Below are 21,436 nucleotides of genomic sequence, written 5' to 3' on the forward strand. Positions count from 1 at the left end.
TTTGCAACTTGCTCACGTAGAGGATAGTAAAGGAAACAAAGCTAATAATTTTGCCCATGAGTTGATGGAAAGCAAAACCAAAAACACAAATACATGAATTCATCATGTTCCCAGAAACAGAACTGCAAATGAATGCCAATAATGGACGTGTAGATAGAAAATGTTTGCTTACACATATGCTACTGTATAGCAACGTTATGAGGTCAATAATGCAGCTTTAATCTCCATAAACAGATATCTGCATATGAATGCAAGCTTTGGTTGAATGCTGCAAAAAAGGCATTTTGCATTGTCCAGACTGCCACCTTGGAACCAATCAGCTATTGTCTGATAATTAATTAGCCATTATTAGTTGTATTAAATTTAACTGCATTTATATGCCGATATCTGTTTTTAAAAATAAGCTGGATGCAAAACACCTACAAAAAAAATGTACTCCGAGTGTAACAATGAATGACGCAAGTAAGGGGAAGAAAGGACTGAATCATCAAAACAAAAGCAGATGGGTTCAGCTCTAATGATGTTGATTATTAGAATTATTCGGTCCAAAATGCATATTTAGTATGGATGGCTAAGAGTAGTTAATTCCAAGATCGAGGGATTGCATCAATCCAAATCTACTTTTAGAACGCAACACATCTTCCTACAGGAACAATGATGCACAGCAATACAGCCTACCCAACACCTACTGCTTATTCTCAATCAAAACAGTCACAGTTACCCTTTAAAGATTTATTTTTTTTCCCAACCACAACTTCAAAACATTGTTTCCTTACAAAAAATGTAATTAAATTACGTTCCCATTCGGTTAATGATCAGTCCCACTGTGGAGAACAGGCGCTCCCCAGGCAAAGAGGTGGCAGGTATTAGCAGGTGCTGCTTCGCCAAAACGCTTTTGTACAGGTGCCTGTTGGACTTCCACCACTCCAGTGGGGTTTTCTGAGGGCGAATGCATGGCTCACTGAAACAACCTTCTAGCTCGTTGACACCCATATTTTCAAACTATATATTTGAAATATATATATATATATATATATATATAGAGAGAGAGAGAGAGAGAGAGAGAGAGAGAGAGAGAGAGAGAGAGAGAGTCCTCCCTGAAGAGGGTGCCCGGTGCCTCTGTGCTTGTAACCCCTGTCATGTAGGTTCCAAAAATCAAAGGCGTTTGTGTCTCTTGTTAAACGCAGAGGCAAGGGTTGCCGTTGTTTATCAATTTGAGTTCATTTGAAACGAAGATTACTTGAGGAATCGATCACTCACGCCTGTCCCTAATATTTAACTTTTTGGAATCTTGGAGTCTTCTTCATCTCTTTTCACTGTTCCATTAGGAGATATTTTCCCTACACTTACATCCCTTTCTAAATGTTTTTCTTCCATCCAGGATGTCTGTGAAAGGTGCAAAGGGAGGACCAGAAAGTAGATCACCCTCTACTGCCAGGTCAGTGAGATGTAACCAGAATTAATGGAGAAAATGCTAAAGCTGCTGCCCCCAAGACCCGACCCCGGATAAGCGGTAGAAGATGAGATGAAATTAATACACTTACAAAGTTTATCAATCATCTAATTAAAAGCAAAATCAAGGTTGAGGTTGTGAGCTTTAATCCTGTACGTAATAAGGTTTTTATTTTAACACATTGCATCAGTCTAAATCACAATCTGGGGCTCTAATCATAAACAAGAGACATACCCCCAAATGTATTTCTCATAAAGTGACTCACATAACGAGTGAGCAGTTAATCAGGAGGTAGAGGGAGAGATGGTCTAGCCTGCTTTGCAAACATTTTTACTAAGTTTCTGGGTAAAATCATCTTCAAACTTCCAAAAGTTCAAACAATAGTGTCTCATTGTTGCTGCTGTCCATCAGATTTTTATTGTTGGTTATAAGAAACCTTTTAAAAAGTACTTATATAAGAGACATTTACAGTAGTGCACTGTGAAATGATTAAGGCCGGGTTTCCACCAGTCACCAAAGAGCCAAGAGTTTTAATTCCCCTCTTTTCCATGAGGAAACAGGTCAATCAATAGATCATTTACTATATTTATTTTAAAATAGCCCTGTGTAACTGCTGTTTGTGATTGTTGTTTAAGGGTGCACTTACACTTGCCAATCGTACTGTGCCTGAGCACGAATGATGGCACAAGTCTAGTTCGTTTTTTCCAGTGTGACCACTGTTCTGCGCCTAGGCATGGCGCGCTTCTTAGCGAGAGAGGTGCGCTTTAGTAAACCACGGACACACATGTACGAGCATTGACAGTGGTCCTAAGATTATTTTTACGACTGCACTTGCACTCACATTACTAGAAATGATCCGAGCCTCGGCTTGAATGCCTCTTGCTTATAAACATCATCACCCCTCTTTTTTTTCGTTGTCCAACTGCTTTTGAATATTTTCAACTGACAAAATCTGCAGTAAACACTCGTGCTTGTACACGTGCGCATGTGCGTACATCCGTTCGTGCATCCCTGCTTTACTAAAAACCCACCTCTCTTATCCAATCCGCTGCTGGGAAGCGCACCGTGCCTAGGAACGAGCAGTTGTAAACTGATCAAATGAACTAGACTTTCGTGCATCTATCATTTGTTCTTGGGCACGGTATGAATGGCAAGTGTGAGTGCACCCTAAGTGCAAGCGGGCCTGGGCCAGAGGGCAATCACGCTAAAGCACGACTAAGATCATCTGGGCCAAGTGTGAGTGCGCCCCAAATAACTTACTTGTTCCACACATTTGTCAATTAATTGTGTCTGAACAGAGAGCGACAGAGACGAACATGTAGGCTGTCTGTCTGAAATGTGTCCCGAAGATAGCCTGAGTCACAGTCTCTCACAGTCAGACACACACACACACACAGACACACACACACACACACACACACACACACACACACACACACACACACACACACACACACACACACACACACACACACACACACACACACACACACACACACACACACACACACACACACACACACACACACACACACACACACACACACACACACACACCAGAGGAGCAAATTCGCCTGTTGACCAGGGCAGAGAAAAAATGTGCTCCTGGAAACAGCCTGCTTGCACGTCTCTAGATATATCAAATGCAGTGCTTCGGCGGCTGGTGAAAACCCGCTGTGATTAAGGCTTCTTTCTCTCCTAGCATGTCTTCACGAGGGGGGAGGGGTGCAGCTGCTGGCAGATCGCCCGCCTCTGGGAGATTCAAGAACAAGGCTCTTCAGCTCAGCCTCTCCAAGAAATTCTGGTTATTGCGATTTTGTTACTAATCAACATTGATTTGTACAAGGGGAGTGGGTTGTGTACTGTAGGTTGTGTAGATTTTTGTATCCAATTAGTTTCATCAATTGGTATGTCAGCTGCAAAACAAGCCTTCCGAATTTCAAACTTGTACTCAGAAACACACCCTTTTTTTAGTGAGTCAGGTGATTGGAGTGCTGACGTTTTTCAATCATTTCATTTCAAGGGAGGCTGTATGGAATAATCAAGCAAAAGGCGTTTAAGTGTGTTTGTTAAAGTAAGTGAGGAGGGAAAATTATAGGCCTGGCTTTGATGATGACAGCTTTCAACAACTGACACGCAAATGCACACTTCGCAGCTCAAAGTCACAGTCTCCCTCAGACCAAGGGAAGAGCTCTGGAGAGGAGGAGGGACGTCGGCACAGTAAAAGGAGTCTCAGCAACAGCTCAGTGGTGGCCGCTGCCTACATTTCCTTCCTCAATAAGCTCTTTGGACAGGTCAGTTTTACAGCCAATTACCTCTCATACTCGCGGTTTCTAGCTTTCAGTTTTTATAAAACCCTCATCAGGAGCTGGTAGATGTGTCATGAAACAACATTTATGCCCCTTACCCACCGGATAAAAACACCTACTACCACCCACTAACATCTGGCTTCTTTCGTCAGTGGGAAAGGTTACAATCAGCATTAGTCACTGGTTTAACGGCCTCAGCTCCAATCAACAGATACGGAAACATGACATCCATGACACTTTAACTTACCCATCTTTCCTGGAGCGTTTTTGACATGTGCCTCCATCAGTAACTTCTGCGTCTCTGTCATCTCGGCCACAAATTCTGTCCGTCTCTGCCCAATCAGTGCTCAAACATCACTCCGATTAAGTATTCACTGAAATTGAAAAAGAGACTGAATAAATAAGACGTAAAACAGATTGTTTATTGACCCGTTGTGTTTGTGATGTTGCATGTGACACACCAGGAGAAAAAAAAAAACTAAAAGTCATTAGTCTGCTGGAAATGGAAAAGGAGTCTTTTGCCTATTTTTATTTTCCCACGTTTAAAAAACTTGCACACACACACACACACACGCTTATTTTAGTTTAGTTTAATAAACAGCAGGTATGCCAACTGATTACACAGTTGCATCAGTTAAACTAATGATGTTACAGGAAAGCTGTTTGAAAGATCAAAACATGTCAACATCATGTTAACTGATTCCTGACACATCTACCTGTTCCTAAGAGACTGTTCGCGACTACAGAGAAAGTAAAGAAAATAACCATGAAATTTCATTCCAGCAGGGTTTTTTTTCACAATGTCATTATTCCCAATTACTGTTTTATTTTTGTAAGGCCACTTTTCATAATAACATCTATCTAGCTAGCCAGTTATTATTATTGGCTGTACATTCATTCTGGCCTGACCAACAGTCGATACTAGAAACTGACAAAATAAAAACTCCTGAAATGAAATAAAAATGACCTAGAATATACAATAGACTAGACCGACAGTATACTATGGTGTTGTGAAAAGGACATTTGTGTCTCTTAGAGAGATAGTTGGAAGAGACTGGAGAAGAAAGGTTATTAATGTGGAGGTTTATAGACTGAGTGAGCCATAGCCGGGTGAAACAACACATTGACTTTAAAAGTTATACAGAATGAAGAATGGATCCATTTGTTCAGCTGATTCTCAGTGGTAACTATCGATTGAAAATCCAGACACTGGTTGTACCCTTCTGCAGTGGACCATGACTATCCAAGAATGAATGGCCTGTTAACAAAATAGTAATTGCTGATATTGATATAGGTCAAACGATTTTGAAAAGTCAATATCACTACCCACCTTTATTCAATCAAACATGAAACCATTTGATCAGGACTGAGGGGTGTTACCTCATCCTCTAAAGAATCATCCTTTCCAAGAAGTCACTCCAGTAATTTCACTTCACAGATGATTTACTGCCTGTACAGTGGGCTGGCTTCCATTAATGCTGTGGCTGGTTCAAGTGAAGCACTGGTCTGCTTGCGCCTGATCCCAGATTGCTGCAGGTCATTACTGCATATTTGGAAAAATTACAACTGGAAATGAGCCAATGGAATGATCCAGCTCAATGGCACCTTCATCATTTCAGTTAAAAACATTAGGTGATTTATATAGAGAGAGTGTCATTTATGTATAATACAAATCTTTATAAAAGTTTGTAATTTCAGCACTGTAGTCAAGTGGATCAATGCAGTCCTTAAACCAAAGTAATGAAGGTGGTGTTTGAAAAAGTAGGAGACAGAGTAAGACTTTAGCTGAATGGCTGTGTTGTCATGGCAAAAAATATATATTAATTTTTTATGTGTAATAGTGATAATGGAGGCTCATTAGTCAGAACAATGGTCTTTTGTCACTTCATGATTCCTCTTATTTTATTGTGGTCCCACAATTATGTGTTTAATTGTTTAGTGCTTATAGAGTGTAATTTCTAGAACTAAACGGGGTATTATTATTATTATTATTATTATTATTATTATTATTATTATTATTATTATTATATACTATATGTTGATCATTTTAAACTTGGTACTGTATGGAACCCTGGCAAGACCACAAAGTAGAGCCGGAGGCTTTTCCATAAATTATTTCATCACAGAAGAGGGATTTAGTGTTAAAGATAACATAATAACACAATAGAAATCTACACCAAGGGGAGTCGTTTGCCAAAAAAAAAATGTTTTAATGATATTTCATAGCCAGATTCCTTAACAACTAGTGGGACCGTTTCATTGTTTTAAAGCAATTTATGTGAAATGACAACTGTTTCACAGTGACCTTGGGCTATTGTGGACTCCCCTTCCACATCCTTCTCTGAGTTACTACCTCACCTGCCATGACTGATCTGCCTTGTTTTACTGACAGCCCCTGGGTTGAATTTACTAGTAGCCAGGTAGAGAGGTTTGCATCGTATCGACAGGACAGAGGACGCACTGTTTTGGTTACTGCCCTGACACTGAGGCAGGGAGACTATCCATCCCTCAGTCCTCATCCCTGCCTCAACACAAGTATTAATAACCCCCTTAGCAAGGTTCACTGTCAGCCTTCATTAGATCCAATTGAAAAAGGGGCCTGGAGAGACGAATAGCTAAAGAAAAACAATTGATGCATTTACACGTCAGAGACACAGTAGAGGACAGATGTGAAGCAAAATCAAGCATATCCATCAATGACCATCATATGTGCATAGTATGACTGTATTTGTAAGTGTATTTCCCACCTGAGGACCACATGTGTTTGTCACATAAGTCTTATATGTGTTCATGTATCATGCTAACAAAGCAGAGGCTTCTCAATGGACCATGTGATGAACAATGAAATTAACTGTTAATGGGCTCGTTCTGACATGTCTGCATGGTATGCTGTCTAATCCTTTCTGGATGAAAAAAAATCCAATTAATGTGTTGACCTTGCTATCTTAATATGCCCTTGTAGACTGGATGATCCTGTGCAGGGTAACAGCGCTCCTGGAGGTTGTTTTTCTCTAACTGTAGCATCTAAAATCCTATTAAAACTTAAAAAGCATTTTTTTTTGTATTTGAGGCAGAGTACACATGCGGGGAGGTAACTCTAGATGCAACTGCATCTTGGCATTGCATTTGTGTTTGAACTCTGTTGGCAATATTATACAGTGAATAATCATTTGAACTGTTGCCATGCGGAGCAGCTTCCAAATAAACTATGGGGGCCTTCCCTTTTCCTGAAGCTATTGTGCACTTGAGCAGGATGACCTTGTATGATTTATGTATTAGCCACCCTGATTGCCAACATGTATTAGGAGGGAAATATTGCACTTATCTTTGCATTTCAGTTCCACTGCTGCTCTGTTTTTTGTCTTCATATCCTTTATTTTTTCAGTAGTAAAAAATAAAAACTGACGGCTGAAAACTCAGTTTCGTCATAGAATAGAAGAAGATGCTGGATTAATAGCAGGAAGCTGCATTAAAAAAAGGATAGAAATGAGCATTAGATTTGATCAAAGGAAAAACATGCGAAGCTGACGCATTTAAACTATTTCAACATTCAAGGCTATGTTCAAGGCTCTTCTATATCATACTCTTAACAGTGCAATATATATTTTTAAGTTCTTCATTTAAAATCTTATATGTAGTTGCTACAGAAATCACATAATGCAATAAGGCAAAAATGGCTAAATTTCCATTTGAAGTTAAATGGAATAAAAGTAGAATCTGACATAACAGAAATTATAGTACATATTGGATACATATGTTACTTACACCTCTGCTAGTATTTCTTTATCTCAGCCTTAATATTTTTTCCTTACTGCATATCAGGAAGGAGAAAAAAGCCCACAGCAAATGTGTGCTTGTAATAATCAGAGCTTTCATAAGCTTGTGTGTCAGTCTTGTTTCTTTGAACTTATACATCCTCAGGCTTGTGCCTTTTTTGTGCAAAGCGATATCTCCATATGTCAGACTTGGTTGCTCTATACTAGGATGACTGAGTTTGCGCGTGTCTTGCCTCCCCTGTGGATGTGATGACACTTCAGCAGGAGAGTTTCACATTGTTAGTAAGCCCTAGATAGTCGAGATGCTGTTGGCACAGGAATGAGTATTTTAAAAGGCATTATTGACTGGATGAATTCATTTTGGGATCTTTCAATATCAAAGCTTTACATATGTGAATTCAAGTCAGTACATGTTAACAAATATGCTAATTGGAACATTGGGCCTCATGCATGAAACATTTTTATGCACAAATTTGATCTTAAATTATTATAATTTAAGAACTTTTGTGGCATTTAGCAATACTTGTCTATTTCCCACATGTTCCAACAGCACAAAAGCCAATCATTCATGTCATTAATGTGTCATTAATTTGTGAAAAGGTGGATTAAATATGCTCAGTCTTCTTAACCAAACTTCATTAAGTTAAGGTTGTACCTCTGCAGGAGTAAAGTTTGTTCCTTTGATATTTCTTATTCTTATGAGGAATTTCCATTTCCTTCTTCTTTCTTTCTCTTTTGCTGTTTGAGTTTAACGTAACGTGTTAAATGTCAGCGGCTTGTTGGTTTGTGGTTTGCACACAGCACTGAAGTCTTTAAGATCAAATGCGAATCATCGACATGCTCAGGAATGTCAGAACAGACTGCCTGTCAGCGCACATTTCATGAATCCCACATAGGATTTTTTTATTTCCTTCTTTTTGCTTTGTGCAAGAACAAACATAAGAGAAAAATAAGAAAACATTCATGCATGTCATCAATTATAATGTGTATCAAAATTGTCTGCCTGCAGCCACTGAAATCTCAGGCTATTTCATGCTAGAAATATCATGTTGCTATTTAAAGCCTTTAGCAGGACACCTAAATTTCAATGCAACTCATTACTCTTAATGACTATGTTGAGATTTTGCTGCTAGCTCTGCCTCAACGTCCCTACAAACACATGAAAAAAGGGGAACGCAAGAGGGAGAAAGAGGGGGAGAGATCACCCTTGGCAAATTTAAAAAAAAGCAGAGAATGCTGAATGTGTTTCACACACAAGGCTTTATGCAAATCTGTGTCTTAGTTTACATGTTTCCATTTCTTTGCGACAGTGCAAGGTTTGTGCAACTCACTGTCACGTGGTTGTGCGTGGGTGTTTATTTTTCATGCACACAGACTTGAGTTTATGCTGCATGATCCCTCAGGATGCTGCAGATGTAGCATGCGTGTGCGCGTGCATGTCGGAGTGTGTGGTGGTATTGTGTCCTTTTGCAAATTAGAAAGACATGTCCGGGGTGAAATCCCATTGAGTTTACTGTCAGCATGTGGCAATGTTGACATGATATGCATGTTATTCTAATTTGGTAGTCAAAAACAGATTATCACTGGGATATTTCTCAAGAGAATTTGCCGTTTTAAAGCCACCCTGATTTTACATCCTGTCCTCTGATGCTGTCTTGTATTATTATTATTTCCACTGTCTTTTTCTTTTTCTTCCCTCATCACAGGAGAGAGAGCTGATGCCAGAGGAGTTAGATGGTAAGATGCTGTTGGTGTAATTATGATGCAAACACATGATAAATTAATAGTCAATGCACAGCTTTATCAAAGCGCATTGATTTTTTTATGCTTCTCTTCGTTATTTAAGTAAAAGATTGACTCAGGCTGTCTTGAAATGTTTGCCAATAACTCAGTGCTACAAAAACGATTAAACACAATGATTGGGGCAGCCTATCGTTAGGTTTTCCTAGGGAGGTCGGCTTAAGAGTGTTCACAGTTCAGCATCAGCTCGCCATCTTCTTTTCGAGCATTAAAAGCCTGACCAGTGTTCATCCAAATAAAATTTCGTCAACAGCAGCAGAACAGCAGCAATTCCAGTCAAACACAATCCAGATGTATCAGAGGTTTCCAGAGTACATCTCCAAAGTTGGCTGAGATAAATAAAGCAACGTTTTATCATCATTAAAAAACTTCAGCATGTTATAAGTCTGTATTCCTACATGTGTGGGCTGCACCTATTTCGCAGATAGTTTCTGAAGAAATCTCATTGATAGCTTCATATTTTACTGAAACATGACTAGCTGCAGTAAATATTAAGTTTACTTTTATATATCTATACTTGACTTGTGTGGTGCCAACATTATCTGTAAACACATGGAATAAATGTTATTTTGCAATATATCATAGCAATAATGATGATGATAATCATGATACAGATCAAAAACAGAAGTTTCTAAATCAAAGATGATGCAGCTGTTTACAAAGTGTAGACAGTGCCGACATATTTCAGTCATCCGTGGAAAAAAACCTTCATCTCATTGAAATTAGTCTAAAGGTATTTCAGATTTTTTGGTAAGAAGCAGTACAGCGCTAAATCTACAACTGGTGGCAGATTCATGATAGTCTGGGCTGAAGTGAACAAGGGCAGGTGCATTCCATTTCACAAAATACACATAACTCTTGTTTGTGCAAGTGCTGTGTGTATGTGTGTGGATGTATCTGGTATCTTTCATTTGGTCATGCTGTGGTGTATAATGTATTTATGTATCTATGTATTCATGTGATGCATTAGAGAGTGACAAAAAATGTCCTTCCCTTATCTATTTATCTATCACTATATATCTGTGCCCAAACTGTATATGTTTTTGTGTTTGACGCTACGATTTGTTGCAATTGCTGTGATTTGTTTGTCTGTCAGAGCTCCAGGTGGCTTTCAAGGAATTTGACTACGATGCGGATGGCTTCATTCATTACAAAGACATCGCAGACTGCATGCGGACCATGGGCTACATGCCTACAGAGATGGAACTCATTGAGATCATCCAGCAAATCAAGATGAAATGTGTGTATTTATCCATACAGTTTGTGTGTTTGTGTGTATGGTTTTCATTTCTTCCTGAGTGGTTAAAGCATGTGTTCATGAGTGATGGTGTCCTGCTGAAGTGAGTAGGTGTGAAAGCCTGAGTAATGGGTCTGTGACTGTTGCACAAACACATGTACTTGCATATGTGCGTGTTCTTTCCTATGAGTCCGTGAGGAACTGATGTTTGTCTTTGAAGTTGGGGACATTGGGGACATTTTAGCAGACTGATTAATGGCTCCCACACAGCAGGTGCAGGGGTGTACGAGTGTGAGTCTGCATGGAGGAGCGCATGTTGAGTTGAGATCTAACTTTTCCTCTCTCAACTCTTAATGAGGATGTGTTTGTTTTTACTGAATGGTGAGTGTTTTTAAGTTGAACATGAATCATGCCTGCATTGATTTTGTTTTCTCCATAAACCTGGAGAGCTAGCTCCTGCTCTACTGACTCAAGTGGTTTATGTATGACTAAAACTGATTGCACTTAATATTTACTGGATTGTACTATTCAGCTTGTGTGATTATTATAAACTCATGCAGATAATTACCAAGCCTCATTTAAATGAGTCTGCAGGTATTTCTGATGATTTGATGATGTTAATAATAATAATAACAATAACAATAACAATGTTTAAAATAATAATAATAATGATAACAATGATAATAATAACAATAATTAATCTTATAAATATTGTGCATAGCACCTTTTGACAATAAATGGAGTTAAAAGGTTCAAACTGCTGCAGCACATACAGTATCTGCTCCTCTAGGCTGCATCACGTTTGGTGTTCAGAACCCAAAACAGCCAGACAGCATCTGGCTACACAACAAAAGAGTCACAGACTTTCAACAACAACAACAACAACAACAATAACAATATTAGCTTTCTTACAAAAGTTTCCTTCTGAGCTAACATACACCTGAACACACGTCTAAGCTCGAAGCGCGCTGCCAACGTGCTGTGATGCTAATTAGCTTCTCCGCAGCAGGTAACGTTGGTACATTGAACAGCATGTAAACTTACCTGGGAATGTCATTTTGGGGCTATTAGGTGTCCTCACTCTTCAATACCCTAGCTTTAAAAAAAACAAACAAACAAACACTTTGTCCATGACTTCTAACCATAGTGCAACTTGTTTTAGTTTGTCTCTGCTGTCAGTCAAACACAGGCGGGGACACTCCCCCCAGCGGCTGAGATGAGAAGGAGCGTTTCTGATATTTCTACAAACATATGACTAGAATGTGATTTCATTTTTAAATTACCATTTCCCCATAATATTCAATTCAATTCAATTATATTATATGTTATTGTCCCCTTTGCTAAATGTTTCTTGGAGTCCGGCGCTGACAACTTTAGCTGCACTTACAATAGAGATAATAAATATAGGCAATACAAACAGATCAATAAATAGAAACAATAAAAACTGAAGTCAATAAATAGAGAAAAATTAAAAAACAACAACAATCCACATGTAGACAAGTGCAAATCAATGAGGGCCTCATACATTGCACAATAAATGAACAGAACACTGTGACATTATTGCAATGTCCATATCTCTAATATTTTGTTTCCCTATTTGCTTAATTTTCTACTGAGGAAATGGTCCAGATAGCTATACGTAGTAATGGTACATTGTTTTTGGAAAGGGATGTTGAATGTCTTGTCATTACCACCATTGTTGTGACGTAGAGGTGTAGGCAAATAAACCCAAACAGGCAAGATACCATCAGAGATAACTAACTTGTTTTTGGAAATGGCTGAACCAAGGTGTGTGTTAATAATAATAATGAGAGGCTTTGTGATATTTATCGTATACAGACATCTATGTGAATACGCCTGCTTTGAAAAATAGACAGAACTCAGGATGCATTTACACTTGCAGCTCCAAGGACAACAGCACAACGATAATGAGGAAAATTTTGGATTATATATTGGAAACAACAGTTGCATCACGTTGGGTACAAAAGTGTCTCTCAGCTGTGATCCTCTGGGACCAGGGTACAGCTGGCTTCTTTCCTACCAGCTAATTAGCTTCACCTGTTCTCCCAGGTGTAAATAATCTCCTGATTTGATGGTTAAAATGACAACAGCAGGGATGTCTAAAACCAGGATTGAGAGAGCCACTGTTACATTAACCTCACATTAATGTTACAATGTTCAAGGAGTAGGATTACAGAGCTTTATATTCAAGATTCAAAGGGATACCAAATACGTTATGATGACTCACAGGGAAATGTGTGTAAAAACATATATAATTGCCACTTTACCTTGATGTAACGTAATGTTTAAAAGAATTATAAGCCTTACACACTTCAATATATAAGTGTACAAGCAGAAACCAAATACATAGGATGCACCAAATTGTGTAGAAAAGCATTTCATAGCTCTTAAGGGACACTAAGAGAAACATTCATAACATCATGGCTTTGGTGGTGGTGAGTGACTACATTTGATATTTTCTGCTATGTTGCAAACTGTATAATATGAATTATTCATCTGTTCATTGATGCCTTAATTTGACCCATAAGGTAGAATGAGCTTCATATATCCCTAACTTAATCTCTGTAGCATAATCCCTTCAGAGCCACTAATACCATGAAATGCAGTCTTTTTTTTTTTATATAATTAGCATTGCACTATCAATTAAAATAATAACAATAATCTCCCAAAACTTTTGGGAGAATGTTCCCACTCCATGATTATAAACTGACCCACTTAAGGCACATTTCTTCAAGGTGTCAGAAATCCCCCAAAGACTGCTGCTTCACAAGGGTAAACCCAGTCAGCCAAAAAATATACCGTACCTTGAGGCAACATTTGTTACTAACTCAAAAACCATAGAATTAATGGTCTTATTTCAGGATCCTTCAGCTACTGATGTAACTTGCAGATGATAGTTTTACACATTAGTTTCAATATTTGTCACATGCATTACATGTTTTCCATGCAAGAACAGTTTGCCATGGTTTAATTTTCATCCTCAACAGTCCTGACACTGTGAGCCCTGATTACATTTTCTAACCACACAAGGACAGCATGGCTTTATTGAAGATGTCTTTCACATCCACCAAAGACCCAGATAATGAAAACAGGACGAGTCTATTGGTCCACACTATTGAATAAGCCTGTCTTTTGTCAAACTAACATGATCCCTCCCATTGTATCAGTCTGTTTTGATAATTACCATGGAGATCAAACAATACAAAACTGCAGTTCTAACTGGGAAACATAATGAGCAAATAGATCAATGCATTGTTATCACACCCATGCACTGAGAACATTCATAAACTTTTCAAATACTGTAGAAGCCTGGTATTAAATCAGGAGGTGCATTAATACTATACGGTACAATAAGTACAATATTAAAGTGCAGGTTAAACTGCTATTTGTAATATAATGAATGTTTCCATTACGTAGTCTGGGTAACTGCACCACTATCTTTTACAGGGAGATATTGTTCCTTTAATCCACTACATTTACTTGACAGTTAGTTTCCCTTATTCACATTGTAATTTCACATTTAAAATTAGACAAGCTCAGAAATTATGATTGTTCTACATTTATCTACCTGAAACACTTATTTAAAATAAACTTGCTGGTAAAAGTGGCGACAGTGTGCCAAGGTTTCATACTGTAAGGGCAAAGGTATAAATAAAGAAAGGAAAGGAGAGAGTTTAAAAGAGAAATTCAAACCCTGTCATGTCACATTTAAATTGTCGGACATTGATCTTTTTGATCTTTCACTGAGCATTCCAGTTTGAGCATGATGCCATGAACCTTAACGTATGTAGTAGTAATACAGTGGTTTGATGGTGGTTGGTGGTTTGAAATATGAAACACACTGAAAGGGGCCTTTCAGCATATATGTACATTTGCTTGTAATACCTCAGTACATGGTGCACCTATTACTTATGCTTATAATACAATATATACTTATGATCAATATTTAGTAAACTTTATCAAGGGTTTAAGCATCTTTCGGCTTATTTCTTTTTGTTTTTCATGGCCTGTAACTTCACTGTTTTGGTTACCAGGCAAATAAATACACAAAAGCACCGAAATCCTCTGACACCCAATGCATGAATCCAAATGTCTAGCCGAGACAGGGAGGCAGAAGTTATATCTCTGTAGTCAAGCTGTGCATATATGTGTGTGTGTGTGTGTGTGTGTGTGTGTGTGTGTATGTCTACATCCAGGCTATGTGTGTGTCCTCTGTCTTTCTGCAGGGGGTGGTCATGTAGACTTTGATGATTTCTGTGAGTTAATGGGACCGAGGATGCTGGCTGAGACGGCTCATATGGTCGGGCTGAAGGAGCTGCGCTGCGCCTTCAAACAGGTAAGACATCCCCGGCTTGGTACTCTATAGAAGTGTGACTTCAAGCAAGCGATAAGGGGCCTGCTACTGTGACAGCACTTTGAGATGTGCAACAGGACCTTTCCTTAGAGGGTACCATGAGTGTATGGCTCTCACTTGTAAAGAAGTCTGAGAGAATAGGGCTAGCTGGCTATGAATGCAGAAAAAAAGGTTTGAGGGGAATGATATTTTTAGGGAGCCTGGTCATTTATAGTGCCACCATTTATATTTTAGACTTCTGACTCACCTGTTAATTTTTGCATCATTGGTCTGAAAGAAGTATCTGTTGAGATGGCCACTTTGACGTCAATACAGTAGCAGGTACACATGCTGAATTGATTGTCACCCACAGCCAAGCCCCGTGGTGTGACATATAGTCTCCAACCAAGCAAAACAAATGAGGAAATCATGTTATTTATAAGCACAGCTTCACACACCTTCATTGAAAGCGTCACACAGCATGAGAGGTTTTTAACGGTTACTGAGAAACTGAAAACACTGATAATATGCTCTTAATGATTATAACTGAAGACATTACAGAATACAATATGCTATATATGCTAATATCATTCATAATTAATTTAGCCCCAAGTATTTAGTTTGACTACATTCTGGCTCCTTTCATAAGCATGGATAGTACTGTACTTATCCATAATCACTGCATAATGTATAGTAGATGGCGGTCAACCCCAGTTTGGGGAAGCTGGCAGGCATGGAAGCTAAGAACTGTACTGCTGTGGACGAGGGCAGCAGCAAAACCTACTTTAGCCACCTAAAAAAATATATCAGTTTAAGTGTATGCTTTACTTAGAATATTTTCACTACTTGACTTGGCCCTAAGATAGACGTATTTCATTTAACGTTGGGGAAATTAAGCTGTTACCTATGCCAGACACCATTGACAAAATACTTTTACGTGGCAGAACATGCAAGTTTCTGGTCTACCACTGCCTTGATCAGTTAGTTTGTTCATTTTTTTGGTCCCTAAAACACTAAAGTCACACAATAACACAAGGCATCAAGGCAAAGGTATACCAGCAACTCCTGTATTTCTCTAATTTGAGAAAGCAAGGTCCCATTGTATATACCCATTGCATCTGTATTTTTTTTTTTTGTCACAAGTTGTCACGGTCCTGAACAGAAATAGAGACAATTGAGAATATACTTTCAACACATCCAAACTCAGCCCTCATAGTCACTTCAAAAGTTTTTTTTTTCCCACTTCAGTACTAACACCCCATGAGTCAGCATTGCCCCATCTGTACGCCCAAGCTGTTTTCAGACTTCCAGGGACCTCATGCAACCATGTTGTAACAATACACTGCAAATGTGAAACTCTTTTTTGCATGACATGATTGCATGTCTCTTGATAACTTTCTTTCCCTCTATTTATGTCTTTCTCCAACCCTAATTATCACGTACTGTAATTAACTTCCACTCCCTCTTTAGTATAGAAACGTAATGTAAAAATGTGCTTTCCTTCTTTATTCCCTGTGTCAACACTTCATCTGTGATCTATTTATTTCTCTCTCCTCACATATTCACGTCCCCACCTCATTGCTCTCCACTAACCACACACGTTGCAGTTTGACAGTGATGGTGATGGAAAGATCACACTTGATGAGTTAAAGGAGGGCATGAAGACTCTCCTGGGGGAGAAACTGAAGAAAGGAGAGCTGGAGGAGATCCTCACCGACATTGACCTCAACAAAGACGGCAACATTGACTTTGATGGTGAGCAGTTGGGGATTGGGAGGAGTGTTGGAGGGTAGTGGTGGATAGACTCCAGGCAAGGTGTGAGAGGACATTACAGCAATTAATGAAACAATGGGTGAGTGATGCACAGTAGGCTAGTGATTCCCAACCAAGGGGGTAGCCTGCTTTTGCAGCTGCCAGAGGGTTGGCAATTTACAACTTAATGTAACTTACTCAACTAAAAATAAAGGAAGTTGTCATTAAATTAAAAAGATTGCAGATTGGTCTCAACTAAGTACATTTAAATCCTGATAATAAATAAATAAAATCAGTGGATATATTGTTGTAGTTTAAATAGTTAGCTAGAAATAACAGAAAATTATTTGAAATTGTTTGCAAAGGTTACAGAAAAAAAAAGTAGTCCCACTCCAAAGATGTTTTAAAATATTTAAAAGGTACTCTGCTAGGAGTAATATAATATAATATTTGGTTTAATATGGTTTTCTCGCATAGAAAGTAAAAAGAAAAAAAAAAAAAAAACTCTGGGGCTGGAAGCACATCTACTCTCTCTTCTTCATTGAGATTTTCTGCATCTGGCCTCGTCCCGCCAACCGCTGCTTGTGCTCGTGCTAGGTTGAGACCCTTCGTTTACTACATTCTACTAGCTTCTACCCGAGGTAGACGAGCGAGTCCGAGGTAAAGGAGAAACGCATAAACACCTGTCAAAATGTCTAAACACATCAGAGAGAATCAGCCATAGGCCTACATGCTTGAGCTGGCCTCAGACAGGGAAACGGGCTCCGTGATGGGGGGTGGATGAGGTTGATTTATTCAGGAAAAGGTTATATATTTAACAGCATAAACTAAGTCCAAATGAACATTTTGGCAAGCTGCAGTTGGGACTGGAGCTTCCCTCGTCAAACACTGTGGGGCACACAAGCAAACATAGCCTACTGATATCTCACAGGAACAGATGGCCAGGAATAAAAGATGATACACAAACAAATAAGTGTTATAGTTAGTGTACGTTAACTAAGTAATGCATAACCTAGCTATTGTTAGCTTACAGCGTGATCACACTATCCTTTTGGCCGCGGCCAAAACCGGTTTTTCAGCTAAAGCCTAGTACCTTTAAGTAGTGTGAGCGCACCCGCTCCGCGCTCAACTGGGGCCAGCTGGGCCGCCACGGCCCGCTTGAAAGAGGTGGGCTTTAGCGGAGCCGTTTGCACATGTACGAGCACGAGCGTGCGCACGTGTACGAGCACAAGCCCTACGGCAGTAGCGTTATGTCCGCCTGTTCGGACATGTAAATAGAAGGACGGACCATGCGCGGACATTTAACAACAACAACAATGGTGGTGAAAGGTTCACGTTGTGTTTACTGCAGATTTGGTCGGATGAAAATATTCAAAAACAGTCGACAAGACGCACAAAAACTCCGAGGTCTATGGAAAGATTTGTAAACAAAGCCACACACGCGCGATCAATGCGTGTGACGTGTTACGGCTTGAAGGCGTGTGGACAGCAAGAAGCATTGGCCGAGGCCCTGGTAGTGTGAGTACAAAGGGGGCTGGGGCGCGGGGGGGAGAGGGAGGGGGGACAAGTACCCTAAAGTCCGGGTCTCGGTCCGGGAGGATAGTGTGAGCGCGCCCTTAAGGCAATGGGGAAAAACTGTTACCTAAAAGTAGCCTAAAAAAACATTCTGCTTTCTGTGAATCCAGTAATACACTCTTCTTTTGAAAGTACAATTGAGAAACATCCAGTTTTTCCATACATAACGCATCTGAAACATGAGACCAAAAGAAGATAGAGGTTAGATTTGTTCTTAGCTTTGTGATCAATAAGTCATAACCAAAACAAATGGTAACCACTGGTGTAGAGAAGGTAAGAGTGAGCTAGGGAGGCTAAAGCAGAGGGGTCAATGACTCTTGTTGGAATGGAATGAGGAGGAAGGGGTAGGAAGGAGAAAATGGTTAAGAAATGAGGCAGGAAAAGGTTGAGATGGGAAAGGAGGGATTGTTAAGTCAAGGTGGGTTAGATGGGAGGGCCAATCCAATTTAATCAGGAGTACATTAAGCCAATCAATACACTTGCCTGGGCACCTGTCACATGTCACACAAAGAACACACACTTGGGCAGCTCAAGGACTTTGCAGAAACGTCATTACCATATTTTACCCCGCAATAATACAACGGGACACAAATATACGCATGATGAATGTGCAATGTGCAGGCACTTACATGTTGCTGTGATTATAGGCTGCAGCACACAAAGGGCTTATACTGGAGGTGTGATCCTGTTTGTCTAGTCTCAGCAATCCAATCAATTACAATTATTGGGAACATATGAATAGGCGTGTCAGTCCCTGTAGGGATCAATAAGCAGGTGCTCCTCATTATCATCAATTAGCCCCCAGGGCAGGGTTTGAGTGTATCTGTCCAGCTCAGCTGCACATGGCAGAAAACAAGATACCCAGGTGGCAGGTCAAGCTCAAGTGTTAGGGTGACTAGGACCTGCTGTTCCACCTGGTTTACTTCTTCTTTTTTTTTAGAAAATGGTTTGAGGAGTACTTCAGGAGATAATGTTAGTGGGTTAATCTGGAATTAAGCTTTAGTACTCAGTCAATCAATAGATTCACCTCTACAATCAGAGGTCTTACGAAGAAAATCGGCTTCAGGAGGACAATGGGAAATGGAAGACATGATTGACTGGATTGATTTAGTGAAACCCGCCTTAAGCTATCTGCAGCTAGTTTTCATGGACAGGACACATCAATTGCTGTCTTGATTGACAAGTGTATCCACAATAGCTAATGGCAACAGCGAACAGAAACAAGAAATCAAACTGATTACTAATTACAAGAAGAGATGAACAGAGCCTGGAAATGTGGGATTTTTTGTTATTCTCTCTTGGCTTCAATAACAGAAAAAAAAAAAGAAAAACTGTCATGTTTATATGTTTGACAAAAATGATCCTGTATCCTTTCTCTTTTTTTCTTTTGACACATCACACAGTCACTGGTTCAACTTTTGTATTACCTTGGTGACAATGGAAAAAATGTAATTACATCAACCCACGAGCTGTGTTAGTATCAAGTACATGGACTGAAAATGATGTGGCTGCATCCCATGCTGTCCTTTTATGATATTAGAGTGTCATTAGTCCTTATCGGTGCATCTGCTGCTGTCTCCCTCTACAGAGTTTGTTATGATGCTTTCTGCACGATGACCTCTGATGGAAGAAGACGAAGCATACAACACTGAGCATCAACTCATGAACACTGTCTTCTTCCTGCTGCTGTAATTATTTATTTCTCTGGCATTATTAATATGAAATGTCCAATTGTAAAAAGCCGAATTGTATTATAACATTTTCATAATGAAAGTTTAGGTTGAATAAGTGCGGAGGGTAAAGGGTGAGTTATGAAACACCTAACTGTATGTAACAATAATGCACTGTCACCCTCTTGTGGTTAAAAAGTGTACAGACTCTTCAAGTCTCCAAAGTGACACTAGCTTCCTTTTCTTTACCCATTGATTATATTTTAACTTGTATGTTAAATAGCATGTTTTTAATTATCTTGCACATGAATGGGAATAAGGCCCTAAAACGTATTTCCTTAACTCATGACTTATGACTGACTATAATCATCATACTACAATGCATCAATCAGAATTGAGCAATATTTTAATTTGAATCTGATAGTGGTTTAGTTGTGTTCTTGAGTGTTGGAACTCTAGATAAATAATATCTGAAGTTGTTTCTTTTTTTTTGTAGATGAGTTATGAATATTGTCCAGTGCTATTGAGAAATTCTTGAGGCCAGTATTTTGGTGGCTTTAGTCCCTGCTGTGAGCTGAATGTGTTTTTTGTTTTTAGTAGAACAAACATGATATTAAACACTTAAAACAGCAGACTGAGGCTTGAATTGAAAAAGAAGTGCATTTATTACTGAAAATTGATAACTTAAACATCTGTCCAAAAAGCCTTTTTACAGATGATTTACACATAACAGCTTTGACTTGAATTTTGTTTCTTTAGGATATATTTTTACATATTGTGAACAAATGGTGCCCTAAACTATTAAAACAAATTAAACATACTTCACACTATGGCAAAAAGGAATGGTAACCCAGCCAAACACATTGTGCAATTCAAATCACAATGCAAAACGGTGTAAGGCAAATGCAGTCCCGACTGAAGCGCTGCAGGTACCGTCCTCCCTCCAAGTAGACAGAGCAGCTTTGAATGAAGAACAATGCTAGCCCACTAGTTGAATTACATACGTGCTGTTTTTGTCATGTTTTGATTTGTCCTAATATTGCAAGATTCCCATTAAATGTCTCATAAAAAAACATGGTCAGAATGTACAAATATATTCCCAAAAAATGAATTCAGTTTCAGGTAGAGTAATGGGTAGCTAAATCTTTTGGTTTAGAGGAGAAGTAATGCATGAAGAGAATCACATTTTTACAAATCCTATTACTCCACCAAGATCTCCAAAGGTCCATAACAAACAACCGTTTCGAAAGAAGGTTAAGGTTAACTGTGAGAGGAAGAAATAAAGTTTAAAAAGCATAGAATCAAGATGAGATGTTTACACAAGTTGTCCTCCGACCTGATGTTGAGAGGACTAAAATGTTCGATGTTTGCATGACAACTTGGAAGAAAGTCAAAATGGAAACAACGGGAAGAAACACAGCGCGCCTGCTTTTAACAGAAGGGTGCTTTCCCACTACTAAGAGGCAGTGGGGGAAGAAGTGCATAGTAAGCATGTGGGAGAAGCAAGTCA

At 39.1% G+C, this 21,436-nt stretch overlaps 1 protein-coding gene across 1 annotated transcript; it reads left to right on the forward strand.

Annotated features, from left to right (window-relative positions):
• Positions 1 to 1,382: 1,382 nt before the first annotated feature.
• Positions 1,383 to 19,873, forward strand: cabp4 (calcium binding protein 4; the record flags this gene model as incomplete). The annotated part of the gene is made up of 8 exons (XM_083922141.1): positions 1,383 to 1,438; positions 3,156 to 3,257; positions 3,609 to 3,747; positions 9,245 to 9,275; positions 10,435 to 10,578; positions 14,823 to 14,932; positions 16,537 to 16,684; positions 19,845 to 19,873. The coding sequence occupies 8 exons, from the start codon at positions 1,383 to 1,385 to the stop codon at positions 19,871 to 19,873; spliced, it is 759 nt and encodes a 252-aa protein (XP_083778267.1).
• Between the last annotated feature and the right edge of the window lie 1,563 nt (positions 19,874 to 21,436).

The sequence above is a fragment of the Echiichthys vipera genome (genome assembly GCF_963691815.1).
Source record: "Echiichthys vipera genome assembly, chromosome: 2".
In the NCBI taxonomy this organism is placed as follows: domain Eukaryota; kingdom Metazoa; phylum Chordata; class Actinopteri; order Perciformes; family Trachinidae; genus Echiichthys; species Echiichthys vipera.